The sequence below is a fragment of the Grus americana genome, chromosome 25 (genome assembly GCF_028858705.1).
Source record: "Grus americana isolate bGruAme1 chromosome 25, bGruAme1.mat, whole genome shotgun sequence".
Taxonomy (NCBI): domain Eukaryota; kingdom Metazoa; phylum Chordata; class Aves; order Gruiformes; family Gruidae; genus Grus; species Grus americana.
In genome coordinates, this window is record NC_072876.1 from 3692271 (window position 1) to 3708565 (window position 16295).

Here is a 16295-nt window from a genome sequence, read left to right on the forward strand (position 1 = left end):
CACGGAATACCCAGGCACACTAATTCACCTCTCTGCTAATTGATCTAGCAGCACTGCCGTCTTGCACATCTCTCTCTGCTCCTGAACAGCCCTGCGTCCTCCGCTCCCTCCAGCTTTGCTTTCCGTGTGCCCTTCCCTACCTGCCTTGTGCAACACTCCTGGTCTCATCTGTAACCAGGAACATTAACACGAGACTCTCATTACTTAAATGTTTGGATGTTGATAACGTGGAATATGGCCAATTAAGCACAATCTCTGGCGAGCTGTTGCAGTGAGCAGCATCGCAAACCAGCACTGTTATTTTACTCACCGTGTGAAATGAGACTGGAAGAGCGAGCCATGGTATGCACCGGGGAGAGACAGAGGACAGTGGACAATAAATCAAAGCCCGGATTCAGTATCACTACTGTCCTTCAAGGATCTTTTCCCTCTACTATAATGTGTGATCTTTTCTTGATTTGTTAAGGTCAGCTGAGCAGAAAATTTTGCAGCTGCTGGCTAGCTAGCAGAGCTGCTGGACACCATCCATGGCTCTGTCCTCTTCCCTTTTGGAAAGAAGTGGCAGAATGCAGCTGCCTGTGAGGCTTTATTTCGGGTTGGAAAATCTCCAAACCTAGAGGGGGAAAAAACTGAACACGCTGTAACTCAGAGATGGCCTCGGACCAAACCCCCTGGTTTCCAAGTACCAACAGGCAGTGAAAGATTGCAGACAGGGGTAGGGACTGTCCATCACACACCGATGTCTTTGACGGACCGACGGGCCTGAGAACCGCACGAGGATGCACACAATGCCCCTGTAAATTCTGCAGTGTTCCCCAAAATGGAGCTAATAAAACCTCCAGTCATCCTAAATAAAAGCCCCAACCCTTAACATCTCCCTGTATTGAACCTTCTTCAAGAGGTGCTTCAGAATGAGTTGCTTTTTCCTTTGGGATTTTTTGAAGCCAATAACAAGACGCCCTTAAAAACTCCTGAGGGATGCTGAGAGAATTCGGGTTTCATTTTTTACAAATCTCTGTAAAATGTTTCAGGTACTGGTTCTGCGAAAAAATGAAAGCAGAATTGTGTTATGATAGACCATTTATTATGGACACTTTCCAGATTTAATAGTCTAGCTTTCCCTATAAGAAAGCCTGCAAAATTTTGATCCAAATCCAATTTTTGGCATTTTTTTCCTGTGTCAAACTAAATTTTTCACCAGAAGTGTGCTGATAAAAGAAAATTTAGATTAGCCCTAGTGAAAACCATTTCTGCCCCTAAAGCAGACCCCAAATTTTCCAGTGATAAAACATATACATGAGATAGACATAGAGCGAGCAAGATACTGGAATTCCTTCTTCTGCCATGCCTGTGGCATGAAGGCATCTTACTTCAAGCGGTAGATATTTTTTATTGCATTTATAGAATGAGGTATTAAGTGCCTTGTGCCTTCCTTCATCTATTCATCTTTAGGACTACCTGTTCTGCGTGTTTGTGTACCATGATAAGAGGCCCAAGAGAAATCTTGGACGGTGGATAGCTGGAGAGATGGATGGAGAGAAATTTGGGTTTGGGAGAAATGCCAAATCGGTTTGCTTTACTACGCCAGAGTGATGGGTAGACAGACTGGCAAACATACAACGAGATCATTCTCTATGCTTTTATACAACTTATTTCCTTCAGGAATCATATAGTCATTTATAAATATTTATACATTTTGATAATATACTTTTTTCTTAGTAAATGTTGTTATACTCCTCCTTCAGATGGAAACTGGGAAGACAGAGGTTAAGGGACTTAGCCAGGGTCTGCGAGTTTTCGAAAGAAGCAGAGGGATATTCAAGCAGCTGTGTTTTCCAGGCTGTTTCAATCACTAGACCACATATATAATTTTAAGGTTACAAAGACTGGCTCTTTCGCATAATCATATTAATGATCTTCCTTTAATCTATGCAGGCATTTTCACAAGCTTGGATCCAAAGCAAGGAAACTGTTGGCACAATCTATAGGACATAATCAGACTACAAAGCTACAATGTTATGGCAAGCTGTAATTTCAAGCAACCAAGCTAGCTTTATTACTGCAACTGTCATTACAGAATGCTTATACAGCACGGCCACAAAGTCAATGGGATATTTAGATGCAGAATTAATGCAGGATAGCACCCAGTGTAAAGAACAAACACAATAAATAAAATATACGGTAGAGGCATAGGACATAAATACAGAAGAAAATGGCAGAGCAAAAAAAATCAAGTGAACTACATTTAATATTGCTATTTAACCATGCATAGTTTATTCCAGTTGTTTCTCTGCACGTATGGCTTGTTTTAACGCTGGCAGGTTCTACTTTTCAGTAATAGAATGAGAAAAAGTTGTTCAAAAAGTTTTCATAAAGCCTATAATTGGTGCGATAGACCCTAAGGAGATATTCCTAGAAAGAGAGAGAAAGGCAAAGGCAGAAAGAGCAAAAGAGAAAGAGGGAAAGACAGAGTTAGAGAGAGAAAAAGAGAGAAAGAAACAAAGAAAAAGATAAATAAAAAAAAGAGAGAGAAGAAGGAATAATTTCACATCAGACTATCTGCAGCTAGCTTGCTTTTGACTTTCATACTCTATTTAAAAATACAAAATTGGGAGCATTGAAAAAGAGTTCCCAAATTAGCTTTTTAATAGAGATGGGAAGTTAAAAGGGGGCCGAGCCATGGGGGAAAAGCTATTCAGAATCACAGCCCGGCCAGAGCCAGCAAAGAGTGAGGCCAGAGCACGCCCGCATGAGAGAGGAGTCAGTAAGTTTTATGAAGGGATGACATTGTAAATCACAGAAAAATCTCTTATACCAGTAAAAGCCAAATGACATTTCTGGTTTTGCTTTCTTCTGAGCATCTGCAAGAGCAAAAGAGCAAGTGGAGATATAGGAAATATTTTAAAGAGGAAAGCAGCTCTGAAGACGTCTAATAAAGATGGATTCTGGATGCTTTGATGAGCTTAAATTCCTACAGTCACTGAAAGTTTCTCATGCAAGTTGTAGGATTCACCTTGCACACAACTATTCCTGTGCCCAGCATACAACTACTAGTATCCATATTCTGAAGATTATAATATGTAGCGTTTGCATAACCTCATTAACCAGTGAGCAGACATTGTAATGCAGCTTACAAATATTACCGGGGGAAATTGTTTTGGGGAAGGATTACCCAGGACCTGACATTCAGAAATCAGTATTTCAGTATTTTTTTTTTAATAATTGCATTGAATTATCAGGCATTAGACAATGTTGAGACACTGGACTGGATCGATCAGGGTTCTGGTATCAGAGTTTCCAGATTACATTTTCCAAACTGGACAGTCTGAGTGTTGAGGTGTTTGAGGATTTGGAGGGGGTTTTCTAATTTATTTATTTTTTTTTAAATAAGGCCTTGGTTTAAGGGCTCTCAGAAGAAAGGCATGCTATAATACGGGCAGACAAAAATCACCTGGAAAACGGACCCTGGTTAGCGATGGCTTTGCGAAGTTCCCCTTTCCCCCCCGTTTTAAAGCCGCAGGGGCACACCACATCCCCGCTTCCCTTCTCCCGCTGGAAGCGGCACAGCCGAGGAGCATCTGCGGGGCTTTGCCAACCGAAAGCCTCGCAACCTGCCCCAGCGGGGTCCCGCACCCCGCGGCCCAGCGCTCCCCTCCGCCCCGGGAGCCGCCGCACACTCGCTCCGGGTGACACCTGCCGGCGGCGCGGAGGGGCCGGGGCCGGGGCCGGGGCCATGTGCGGGGCCCCCCCGCTCCGCTCAGCCCGGGCCCCCCCCGCCGCCCCTCCCCGCGGAGCTGTCCGCCCGGCGGTGCTGATCGCCGCTCGCCGCTCTCCGCCGCCGCCCCGCGCCCGCGCACTCCGCGCCGCCCCGCGCAGCCCCGCGCCCGCCCCCGCGGCCCGCGGCGCGCCGCTCCGCGCTCCCGGCAGCCGCATGGCAGCGGAGGCGCTCGGCTGGCGGCCGCGGCCGGGAGCGGTGGGCGGGCAGGGCGAGGCGGCGGGTCGGCGTGCCCTGCGGAGGTGAGGGGGTCCGCCGGGAGGACGGGGTCGGGGGGGGGACACACACCGGCCCGGGGACACACACACACACACACACCCCCACACCCACACCCCGGCCCCGGGGGGGGCTCACCTGCGGCGGGGAGGAGGCGCGGCGGCGGCAGCCGGGGGGAGTGAGGGGCAGGAGCGGTGCCCCCCGCTCGCTCCCACCGCCGCGCCCTCCTCGTCCTCGCCCCCGCTCCGCACTCTCCCGCTCCTCGCCTCTCCCGCTCTCCTTCCCTCCCTCGCTCCCATCTGGTGGCCGCGCAGACCGTTCCAGCCCCTGAACTCCCGGCGATAGATTAAAGTGTAATATTGAGCAGTGGAAGGACGCAAGGCAATGGCGAGGCAGCTGAGCTCCTGTGTTTCATGTATGTATCTGTCTTACTTTACGGAAGTCGCTAACTATCGCTGCGGCGCATCAGTCATCGCCGGGAGCTGCCCGGCAGAGCAGGGCAAGACTGGTTTGCTCTGATTTGGGCTTATAGTTATTTATTTAATGGAGATTCACCGGCAAACAGACAAATGAGCGAGGATGCCAGGTCTCTCTGAGCGTGTGGAGTCCAACTTCTGACCGTGGATGAAAAAGGGATGCTGAGGTGGTGTGGAGACAGGACTGGTAAGAGCTGCCAAGGAGCAGGGCAGGCGAGAACAGCAGGACGAGAGGGAAAGGGGACAGGTGGTGGGAAGGAAGAAGCGGAGAAGGAGAGAGGGAAAGATCGGTTCGAGTCTGAATTATTTATTTTTATTCCTGAATGTAGCCTCCTGCCCTGGCTAAGGTGTTGGTTGTAGGTTTGCGATGCTGGAGCAATAGCTCATTTTCTTGTACAGGAGAAGGCACCTCTCCTGCACGGTCCCTGCCTGCCCGAGAGTCAGGGACACAGAGGGAGCTTCGGGAGGGACCAGTGAAGTTCATCCCACACTTTTCCCCCCTTCATCCCTCCTCCTTGTCGCTGCTAGCACATTAGCATGCAGGGTAGGCTCTGGTGCGTATTTAATGACTCCATTTGCCGGTGTCTCTGTCAGCTCACACCGCCTTTCTTCAGTCTCGCTTCACAGCCTGCCTCCCTGGGACCAGCTGGGTCCATCTCCCTGCTGCGTCCAGGCGAGCCAACTCTCCGGGACCTGGGTGCCGTTTCCAGCTCGGTTAGGCAGCGAGAGGAAAGGTCCGAGTGGTACTGGAAGGGGAGGGGGCAAAACGAAGCAAGCTCAGGCGAGAGAGGCAGGGAGAGACTCCATCTCAGCAGTAATGAGGGAGAAGCTGTTTAGTCATCTCTATATATATACTTTCACAATGATGATCACATTTACTGATTGCTTCTGACTGCATTTAGAGAGGGAGTCAAGAGGCAGGCAGCACAGTTCACCTTTTATCCTGAGGAGTGACTGCTCCCCCTTCCTTCCAGTTCCCCAGATTTAGCCCTACTTTCGGGTGCCGAGAGTGTCTTTCCTTGCCAGGTAAGGCATCGCTGCGAGCCGGCAAGATGGGGCTCCCTGGGCTGACTGGGAGGGAGGGGAGAAGTTTGCATGCATTTATCCTAAGCCTGTTGCTTTTGCTCCTAAATCTCTCAAACGGACTGAGGGAGTGAACGTTTCGCAGAAAGTTTTATTATCTGATGCGATTGCGAAGGGAAAGGAATCTGTGACTGACAGAGGACATCGAAGCTTTGGCTGACATATTTTGCTTTAAAGCAAATATACCTTTGCTGTCTGAGCCTGACCCAACAAGGACAGGAAAGGAGAGAACGAGTGATCTCAAGGCTTTTCACTCCCATGAGCAGCGTCTGATCAAGAAACTCACAGTATGTTTATCAGTCGTATTTTAAATCATCCCTGTCTGCTTCTAGAAAGGGAAACACTAGGAGATTTTTGGTTTGTTTCTGCTTTCATGAAACCACGAAGAGCCATTTTTTAAATACGGCATTGCCGGTGGGAGCTAATGTGGTAAGAATCCATCGTTTATTTCTTGACCCTTTAGGGGTGAACAGAAATAACTGTGTTCTCTAAAGTTTTCCTCCAGAGCTTTACTGACCTAGCCGTGCCCGTCAGGTTTTTGTTTGAAACTGGGATGAAACCATGGTGCCCACGAAGCGGCTGCAACGCAGACGACCTGCGGGAGCCAGCGGTGGTCAGGGATGGGGTCGGGAGTCCTGGGAGCCTTTTCTGCCAAATTTGCTTGCACCATTTCACTGTCCTCGTAATTATCCAAAGAGAACAGATTCTTGTCTCTACAGATGCTGGCTTTTTTAAGTCAGATGGAGGCAAATTCTTTTATTTTGTGTACCAGGTCTTCTAAATGTCATCAGCAGGCTACTGATCTTTTGTTAACTAGTTCCTTTCAAATTACATGCAGAAATTACGGTAATTAAAATTAGAAGTCTGTGTATAGCTAAATGTATGCTTGTTAGAAGTAAAGTGTGTCTGTTTGCTGTGCGAGCTGAAGAGGCTCTGTCGACTGTACAGTATATTTTCAGCTCGGCCAGTTGCTTTCCAGCCTGAAAAAACTGGTTAGCAGTTAGCAAAACCCAGGCATGCAGAAAAGGTGGATTCTTTCCACATTCTGTACATAAGCTAGTTGTTACTTCATATTCTTTTTTACTCGGCTTAGTTTGTGCAGCTCTGAATTACAAATCCAGCCCTCTCTCTTAATTTTCTGTCTCTGACTTTGGGGAGGGGTGGAGTTCCAAGGGCTCATGGACAAGAAAAAGCAAAACCTCTGCGACAGGGGATTTCATTACTCTTGTCCCTCTCAGTCCTTTGGACAATGTATAGCTGAAAAAGACTCTGGTTTTGTGTATTTTGAGGATCAAATGGACCAGATTCAATGCAACTTAGAAAATTAAGCTGTGTGCACTAAGTTTTCTTAACCAGCTGCATCTCTTGATCACAGAGAAATAGGAACTAAACTTCCACAGAAGAATACCCCTCTCCTTCTCTTTTGTTTTAATCTCCTGACCATTTCATAGCTGAGATATTTATAGCTTCCCCACATATACTGCCAGCATAGAAGGACCCATTTTATCCTTAAAAATTGATTTAAAAATGTGTAAGTCACTTATGAGTTACCAGTGCTTCATTAGAACAATTATATGTGAAGTATTTATAGTGCCTCAGCAGCTAATGTAGGTAACCTGGAATTTACAACCAAAGTTATAAAAGTACAGAAGAGATTTCTAACCAGGTTCCCCTGAGAAATCAGGGGAGATGAGGATCCCGTGTACTGTAGCTGGTCAGGTCACCGTACATCGCCAATCAGCCCTGGTAGGATGGCTGTGGCGGTGTCACTAATTGAAATTAAGAAGCAGAGAAGACAGTTTACCAGCAGGGAAAACAGGCACAGGATGCATTCTCTTGGTCTCTTGGTTATTTCCCTGTATGTATTTGGTGATTAATGAATGAAACGGTTCTCATTTTGCTGCCTCCTGTTTCGCAGTCCTGTTCTTAAGGCAATGCTTCATCGAAGTTAAAAGATCCACCACTGCGGGTATGAGAAATGGGCAGCTCTGCTCTCTGAGCCCACCGAACCCCTGGAGATCGCCTTTCAGCTAAAGACCGGGGCGTATTTTCAAAGTAGCGCAGAGAAAGTTTGCAGTGCTGCGCTCTGCCTCTTCCTCGCACAGACGAAAGAGCCTGGTCTCCAGGGCTGTCGGTCTGGCACTATTAATGCCATAAATTCCCTCTTTAGGGGGAGAGAAAAAATGGTGCAGAGTGATATTGAACAATCCTTTATAGGCAAATATTGTGGGATGTTTGCTCCAGTGCCATGCATACAAACAAAGCGTCTCCTCGGGATAAGCATCACTATGGATTATTATATGTTTCGTAATTACAAAACCTCTTCCAGCAGCAGCAAGATGCTTGCACGAGGGATTTCAATTGTCCTTTAGATAGTAAAATTGCACAGAAAGATGCTCCACATTAAGGTGATGAATGTTAATGTGCCCTGAAGAGGAAGAGCATTTCTGTGAGCAGTTTAGTCGTTTTCACCACAGATTGATTCTGTCATTTTTTATTCAGTATTTTGATGGCCTCTTGAAATCAATAATGCTGCAGCCTTACTGGCTGGAATGGCAGCCTTCATATAATTAAAAAACTGCCTAGAAGGATACCATGTAGAGGATACAATTAGGCCTTGAGGCCCTGAATCAGTGGAATCAATGGAATTTCCATTGATAAACCGACTTTTGATAGGGCCCCTAATGCATCTTATATGATAATGGCACCTTTCTCCAGATAATTTTATGGTAGAATTAGAAAAACATTAGGGAAGTGAAAGTAAATGCAAGTTAAAACAAAAGTTAAATATTGTAAGAATTCTGACCAAAGACCACAAAGAAAAAGAAAATTCATGGCTAGATCAGAACCACAATAACTACTCTAATTTCAAGAGAATGTTGGCTTCCAGTGGCTGAGGATCTGGACGACTTGGGATATTTTTCATCTAAAAATCAAGCCCGCAGTGAACATATTTCATTTCAACCTAATAATCCTTCACTTCTTAGGCTGAAGGACTTCTGCTTCTGTTAGCTAGGAAATAATCAAGGTTATCTCGCTGCTGGAAGAAAGTTGTCCAAGTTTGGAGGCTTCCCTCATTCCGATGTTCTTGGTATTCAGTTCATAGCTTAATCCATAAGCCTTCACTCCTGGGATTCAAGCTTACTGTTGCTCAGGTATTCTGAGCAATGTTTCCCTGAAAGTCAGAATTTCCCTCTGTCTGATGGAGGCATGCAATATTGCACAAGAGTAAAACCCATCTCTAAATGAAAGAGACCGGCAAAAAACTGCTGCTGAGGCCAGGTCTTTAATTAAAGATGGAAGAAAACTAATGAAAACCAGAGAAGATTTTCTGTTTCTGAAAATGTTCTTAGTGCAAGATTCCTTACATACTGAACTTTTTTAAGATTGGAAGCCCAGCTCAGCCCAGCCGTGGCTTTTCATGGCATACAATTTCACTGGGCGAACTGCAAGCTGATTTCACTGGAGTTCCCAGCTCTTTCTTGACAGCTGTAGTTAAACTGATGAGCACACGAGGCTTACACCTGGGGAATTATGGATTAGTCTTGTTTGTAAGGAAGCAAATATAAATTAGTGTGTTTATGCTACTTTAAAAATGCTTTTAATGAGGAATCATTTGCTATTCAAAATTTCAATCTATAATAATGCCATAACCCCGCTGAGCTGATTAGCATGTGCCTTGTTTAACGTCATTCTTCAAATGGGAGATGAGGGCAAACCAGTTGTTCTAAAGTCTTGTGTATGTACTGATGTCTGACTCTTCAACACAACGGGGCAAGACACCCCGCTTGACTGTGTGTTGTGGTTTTGTTTTGTTCTGTATTTTAGATGGAACTGATCTGACTTCCAGCAGGTCCCAGGAGCAGCCCAACTGTCTTCTCCAGTAACAAGGCCTGGGGTCATCATGGCAGCAGGAGTAGCAGCATGGTTGCCCTTTGCCAGGGCAGCCGCCATAGGATGGATGCCAGTAGCCAACTGTCCTATGCCACTGGCTCCAACGGAGAAAAACAAGAGGCAGGACGAGCTGATTATTCTCAATGTGAGTGGCAGGCGTTTCCAGACCTGGAGGACTACACTGGAGAGATACCCGGACACTCTCCTGGGCAGCACCGAGAAGGAGTTCTTCTTCAACGAAGACACTAAGGAGTACTTCTTTGACCGGGACCCTGAGGTCTTTAGGTGCATCTTAAATTTTTATAGAACTGGCAAGCTGCACTATCCCAGGTACGAGTGCATCTCTGCTTATGACGAAGAGCTTGCCTTCTATGGGATCCTCCCTGAAATCATTGGGGACTGCTGCTATGAAGAGTACAAAGACAGAAAGCGGGAAAACGCGGAGCGGCTGATGGATGACAATGACTCAGAAAACAACCAAGAAGGGTCCATGCCATCCCTGAGCTTCCGGCAGACCATGTGGCGAGCCTTCGAGAACCCCCACACCAGCACCTTAGCCTTAGTCTTTTACTATGTCACCGGTTTCTTTATTGCTGTCTCTGTGATCACTAATGTCGTGGAAACTGTCCCCTGTGGCACGGTGCCTGGAAACAAGGAGCTTCCATGTGGGGAAAGATATGCTGTGGCTTTCTTTTGCTTGGACACGGCTTGCGTGATGATTTTCACGGTTGAGTATCTGTTGAGACTCTTTGCGGCCCCAAGTCGCTACAGATTCATTAGAAGTGTGATGAGCATCATTGACGTGGTGGCCATCATGCCGTACTACATTGGCCTGGTGATGACCAACAATGAGGATGTCAGCGGAGCCTTTGTGACACTAAGGGTTTTTAGGGTTTTCAGGATTTTCAAGTTCTCTCGCCATTCCCAAGGCTTAAGAATCTTGGGCTACACTTTGAAGAGCTGTGCCTCCGAGCTTGGCTTTCTCCTCTTTTCCCTCACTATGGCAATCATCATCTTTGCAACTGTGATGTTTTATGCAGAGAAAGGGTCCTCGGCAAGCAAATTCACCAGTATTCCTGCTTCCTTTTGGTACACTATTGTAACCATGACAACACTGGGGTGAGTATTACTTTTTCTTTTACTGAGCAGCAGGCAAGCATGTACTAGGAGTTGACTTCAGTTACTCCTAAGCATTTTCCTGGGTGCATGTTCGAAAAGGGGCTGGAACTGTTAAGGGCTTGATTGTTCTTTGCCTTACAACTTGTGCAATTTACGCTCATGTGAAGTTGTATAAAACAGAAAAAGCACTTACACCCACTTGACAAATGCTTGGCACAATGGTAAATGAGTGCAGGAGGGGCAAGGCTGTGGAGTAGCAGGTCCTGTTTCGCACTCCTTCTGCAGGAGAGGAAAGTTAACATGAGTGCAAGGGAGCTGGCAACTAGAGCTTATGTTTTTTTCAGACATTCATTCGAGCCATAGATTTTACACAAAGTTGCTGATGTATATGTCGTCTCTTTTCGCGATGTCAGTCATTGTTTCTTCACTTGACGTGCCAGGAACTATAGATTTGTTGAATTCAAATGGATATTGTGGGACACTATACTGAAAATACTCAGTGATCTCCAGGACATGATCTGGTTTTTACTTAATCGAGCAGGATATGGGCTTCTTGTCTGTGTTTATTTGTGAGTTTAAAAAATAATACGAGTATGCTGTAGCAGTTGCAGTAGAATTTCAAACATTCCCATGGACAGGTACAAAGATAATGATATCAAAGCAAGGGGAATGTAGCCTGGAGGGCGCTTTTTTCCCCTTACATTTCATTTCTGTCTTACAGATGTTTCTACTGAGATTATAGATTTGAGCTTCTGTTGCTCTGAACTAAAACCTGTGTAAGCAGAATGACCAAGCCCTTACCCTGATGGGGTTACGTAAAAGAAAGTAGGCATCACTGCTGCTTCGGGCACTCACAAAGCTATGATCGAATGCAATCTCTTAATTCCACACATCAGAGCAATATACTAAGTTCAGAGTTACTTTGCAAAGAGTTTTCCCACTGGAAGGTTCGCATGGTTTAATATTCAGATGTAGACAATTCTCTTTCTTGTAATGTGGTGACCACTTTTTCTCTAAACTGCTTTTGATTTTAAACACTTCTCTGTGCCTATTATACAGGAACAGGCTCGCAGTAGCACTTCTAAATTATTAAAATCATAATTCAGCTGTCAGAAAAGCGCAGAATCTGAGCATATAACAACTGCAAGTCTGAATTTCTTCAGTAAGTGAAAATGTAGAACATGTTTGTCATAGTCACCAAAAGATCCCTTTTTCCTCCTTTTTAACATCTAAGCAAAGTTGGCAAGTTCGTATGGCAAAAGCTACGTTCCTTACCCTGGAAAAGAAGTCAGTGTTTACTTAGAAACCGAAGCTGGGTTTTGGACCCCGTGGTTCAGCTTTCCATATTCTAACTGGTCCATACTGGTCGGTTCCCACCTGCCTGGCCCCACCATTATATCTAAGCAGCGTCAGAGGGATATTTGTCCTGGGTGTCCCCTCCACAGCGGGGAAAAGCACGAAAATACACTTCTATTTTCGGGTTTCTGTTTAATAAGGATCGCCCCTATCTTTCTATCTACACACGCTTATGCACGTTCACACGTACGTTGTTACATCTTTGTGACAGGCGAGTTGGGGTCAAGGGAACGTTCAGTGTTGCTTGGGAACAAACCCTTTTTGTGAGACACATGCGGAATGTGCTGTAGTGCAATTAAGTCTCTGTTCCCATCAGTGCGGTGACTTGGTCTTGTTCTCTTCCCCTTCCTTTCTGAACGCACGGATAGACAAACCAGAGTGCTCCTGAGGACTTTAAAGTGTTCTCAATCTGTTGTAATCACAGAAATTATAGATGAATGAGTGCGTTAAATGAGTTGACAAGAATTTTAAAAATTAGACATTTAAACACGGCTGTCTAAGAGTTCATTGGAAAGGGACCTATAAAATGCTGTCAAAGCCTAAAAAATTAAACTTCTAGTACTACTGATGCGGGATTTTTGTTGCAGGATTTTAATTAAAATAGGTGTCTCTAGCAAATAGTCTATCAGCTAAGTTTAGTGTCGTATCACAGGCTTACAAAAAACTCAGAAACCTCGATAACGGCAGACCCCGAAGAGCCCCCGTGCTCTCTGACAACACCTCTCTGCCCACGACCACGTTCGGTGGGTACCGAGTGCTTCCGTACCCAAGGACCCAGGGACACTCTCCACTGCTTTGCCCAAAACCTCTGCTAGAAAGAGAAGTTGCTACTATGAGCCATAAAACCCTAATTGCTGCCAGACCAGCTCCGCAGAGCCCAGGCTGGGGTCCCTCAGAGAGGCACTTTGCAGAGCTGGTCAGGACAGTGGCGGGATCCCAGTTGCATGGGTGCAGGGACGGCGCTGGTGGAGCAGGGTGCTGGTGGAGCAGGGCACTGGTGGAGCAACGTGCTGGTGGAGCAAGGCACTGGTGGAGCAAGGCGCTGGTGGAGCAAGGCACTGGTGGAGCAAGGCGCTGGTGGAGCAGGGTGCTGGTGGAGCAGGGCGCTGGTGGAGCAGGGCACTGGTGGAGCAACGTGCTGGTGGAGCAAGGCGCTGGTGGAGCAGGGTGCTGGTGGAGCAACGTGCTGGTGGAGCAAGGTGCTGGTGGAGCAGGGTGCTGGTGGAGCAAGGCGCTGGTGGAGCAGGGCACTGGTGGAGCAATGTGCTGGTGGAGCAAGGCACTGGTGGAGCAAGGCACTGGTGGAGCAAGGCGCTGGTGGAGCAGGGCGCTGGTGGAGCAGGGCACTGGTGGAGCAACGTGCTGGTGGAGCAAGGCGCTGGTGGAGCAGGGTGCTGGTGGAGCAAGGCGCTGGTGGAGCAGGGCACTGGTGGAGCAACGTGCTGGTGGAGCAAGGTGCTGGTGGAGCAGGGTGCTGGTGGAGCAAGGCGCTGGTGGAGCAGGGCACTGGTGGAGCAAGGCGCTGGTGGAGCAGGGCACTGGTGGAGCAATGTGCTGGTGGAGCAAGGCACTGGTGGAGCAAGGCACTGGTGGAGCAAGGCGCTGGTGGAGCAGGGCGCTGGTGGAGCAGGGCACTGGTGGAGCAACGTGCTGGTGGAGCAAGGCGCTGGTGGAGCAGGGCGCTGGTGGAGCAAGGCGCTGGTGGAGCAGGGCGCTGGTGGAGCAAGGTGCTGGTGGAGCAGGGCGCTGGTGGAGCAGGGCGCTGGTGGAGCAGGGTGCTGGTGGAGCAAGGTGCTGGTGGAGCAAGGCGCTGGTGGAGCAAAGCACCAGCGGTGCCAGCACCAGCCCTTGGCTCCTGCAGCAGCTCTCGCCCCCGGCTTGGCATCATGGCACAGGAAGTCAGGAACCCTAGAAATGAAACTTTTGGCCTCAGGTCATTGCCACCTTCCTGACTCCCACCGTGTGGGGTGGGTGGGTGGTTAACATCTCCTGGCCCCCTTCACTTCCCCACAAATCCTTTCAGTTTTGACAAAGTGGCATTTTCATAGAATATTTCATATACATCTCTCTTCAGAAGTCATGTCAATATGTTTGGAAGGATCTTGTTACTAATGAGAGCACTGGCAATTCCTGTCGCACGGACGTTGCCAAAAATGCAGCCAAAGTCTCTAATGTGCTTCTTAATGCATCAGACTTTGCCTAATTAGTGGTTGCCAGGTCGCTGCATTTCAGCAATGCTCAGAGCTTTTATGAATATCTTAAATATTTTCTGTTATTTGTCTTTAAAAATTCAGCCAGCGCTTAAAACAAGAAATGATAAAGCACAATGATTTTGCACTCAAATCTATACACATATGGATGTATTTTTTGTTTTGAACACTGAAACATTTAAATTTGGAGAAGTGAACATTTCCCTGACACCGGAATTCCACCATTGCTTGTGACAGAGTGCTTTATAAAAGTGATTTGGAACATGTAAGATAACTTTTCCCACATTATTAAGACATTAAAAAATTAGCTCCATTTATATAAAAGGGAAAGTTTACTTACAACAAACAAGGCTAGCATTAGCAAACCGTTAACTCTCCTACTGTACTGCTGTTATTCCAGATTCCCAAGTATCTTTAGGATACAACTGAATTTACAGACTGACCCATAAATGAAAAGCAATAAAAATGCATTTCTTCTTGTAGGTGAAGCACCACATAAAATAGAGTAAGTGCTGCTTCTGGTGGGGTTACAATGCAAATCAGTTTTGAGAAATCCAGGATGACTTGCAAGCTCCTTAGGTAATTACCAACGCAAGGAGATAGGTACAACAGTTTTTCTGGAATGGGAAACAAAGCAAAGGAATTAAATTATACTGACCCTGCATCTCTGATCCCTCTGCTGTGCTCATCAGCCCCGGTTTAACAGAGGCTGTTTTTAATTTAGCATGATTTAAATTTTGCTCAGGAGGTTTTATAATGAAAGCATTATTCTTGGGTGCATCTTAAATCAATCTGAATTACTGAAACAACTATTCGAAATTAATTCAAAATCAGCTATCCAATTCATGCAGAAACATTTTTCTCAAGAGGCCAACAGCTACCCATCTTCTCTCTTGCCCTTGTCTAATCCACCACTACAACAAGTAGGAGCTTTGCCAGCGCCCCTTCTGTGTTCTGCAGGAGGTTTCGACCCCCAGGACCCTCCAGCTCAGTAACGCAACGCTGCCGAAAGCAGCAGAGCAGCACGGTGCTGGTTCCCATCGTTAGCATTCACGTCCCTGCCTTGGTTTTTAGCTAACTTAATACGCAATAGCCACCGGGTTTACGTCTATATAGAGACAGTTTAATTACCACAAATTTTGTTACCTTGCTACCAGTGTGTTGGTTTTATTCACTTTTAAATAGTGTTTGGTTGTGGATGGGGCAGCCGCACGTTTTGCTGCCCATCAGCGTGCATCACAAACGCGGCTGTGGTACGAGACCTCTCTCACGCTGCTAAACCCCACACCATTTTTGCCCAGAGCGCGGACTCTTCTAAGCTTTTTATAGCTGTTTTCATTTCACCTGACAACGGCCGTACGTTTCAGACTCTTGGGCAGCGTCTGCAACCTGCAGCGCGGGCAGCAAATTGTGAAAACCTAAGTGCTGCATCCCTGCACCATCCCGGGGCACGGAGAGGTTCCCGAGGGATGCAGAGCACCGCAGCCATGCCCCGGCCTGGGGGGGGATACCAGAGCTGAGCACCCGGAGCAGGCAGCATCAGCATCCCCCTCCCCGCCAGAGCCGGGAGCAGGCTGGAGCAGAGAAGGGCAAAAAACCTGCGGTGTGTCCTGGAGAGAATCGGCACCGAGATCTTGGGGCCAAACCAGCAGTCCCGCGGAGCAAGGAACGGGGGCTTTTGATGGATTTGGTTCTGGTGTGATTTTCTATTGCCTCATGAAGGCTGAGCTCCCGCAGCTCAGCGCCCTCGGGGTGGTCCTAGGAGAATCTACCGTCTGACTGTCTCCCTTACAATTTGCAAGAACATAATGGTTTCGAGATCACTATCCCTCTTTGAGATTCGGCTGCACTGGTCAGTGAGTTTGAAAGATACACATCAGTGCACTTGGACAACACAGTCCTATCTATAAAATTCATTTAAGGAACCAGGTTAATGCTAGGAAGTCAATAAAACAGATGTGCTGGCCTGGTTATGTCAACAGCCTGATGTGGAGCAAGATCTGAAATTTCTTACGGTTTTTATTAGCTGAGTGCTCAGAGAGCAGGGATTTAGGGGTAGGGGGCTGTTTTGGTTTGTCTTGGTTCAAGCCGGTACCCTGCGGTTCTGCAAAACGTGGGTCAGAGAGTGCGAGAGAGAACTGACACCGCTGAAAGAAACATCATTTT

General features: G+C 47.1%; 1 protein-coding gene across 7 annotated transcripts in view; it reads left to right on the forward strand.

The window, feature by feature from the left end:
- Positions 1 to 3849: 3849 nt before the first annotated feature.
- Positions 3850 to 16295, forward strand: part of KCND3 (potassium voltage-gated channel subfamily D member 3) — a 124426-nt gene continuing 111980 nt past the window's right edge. For 4 of the 7 annotated variants that reach the window (XR_008574135.1, XM_054803534.1, XM_054803538.1 and 1 more), the window contains exons 1-2: positions 3850 to 4017; positions 9379 to 10563. Coding sequence is in view for 6 of the 7 variants with exons in the window: in XM_054803534.1 (XP_054659509.1) it covers positions 9455 to 10563 (1109 nt within the window). In the remaining variant the exon portion in view is untranslated. Of the gene's footprint in view, positions 4018 to 4629; positions 4655 to 5359; positions 5494 to 5855; positions 5980 to 9378; positions 10564 to 16295 lie in introns of those variants that run through there. The other 3 variants (XM_054803537.1, XM_054803535.1, XM_054803536.1) reach the window with 3 other exon arrangements.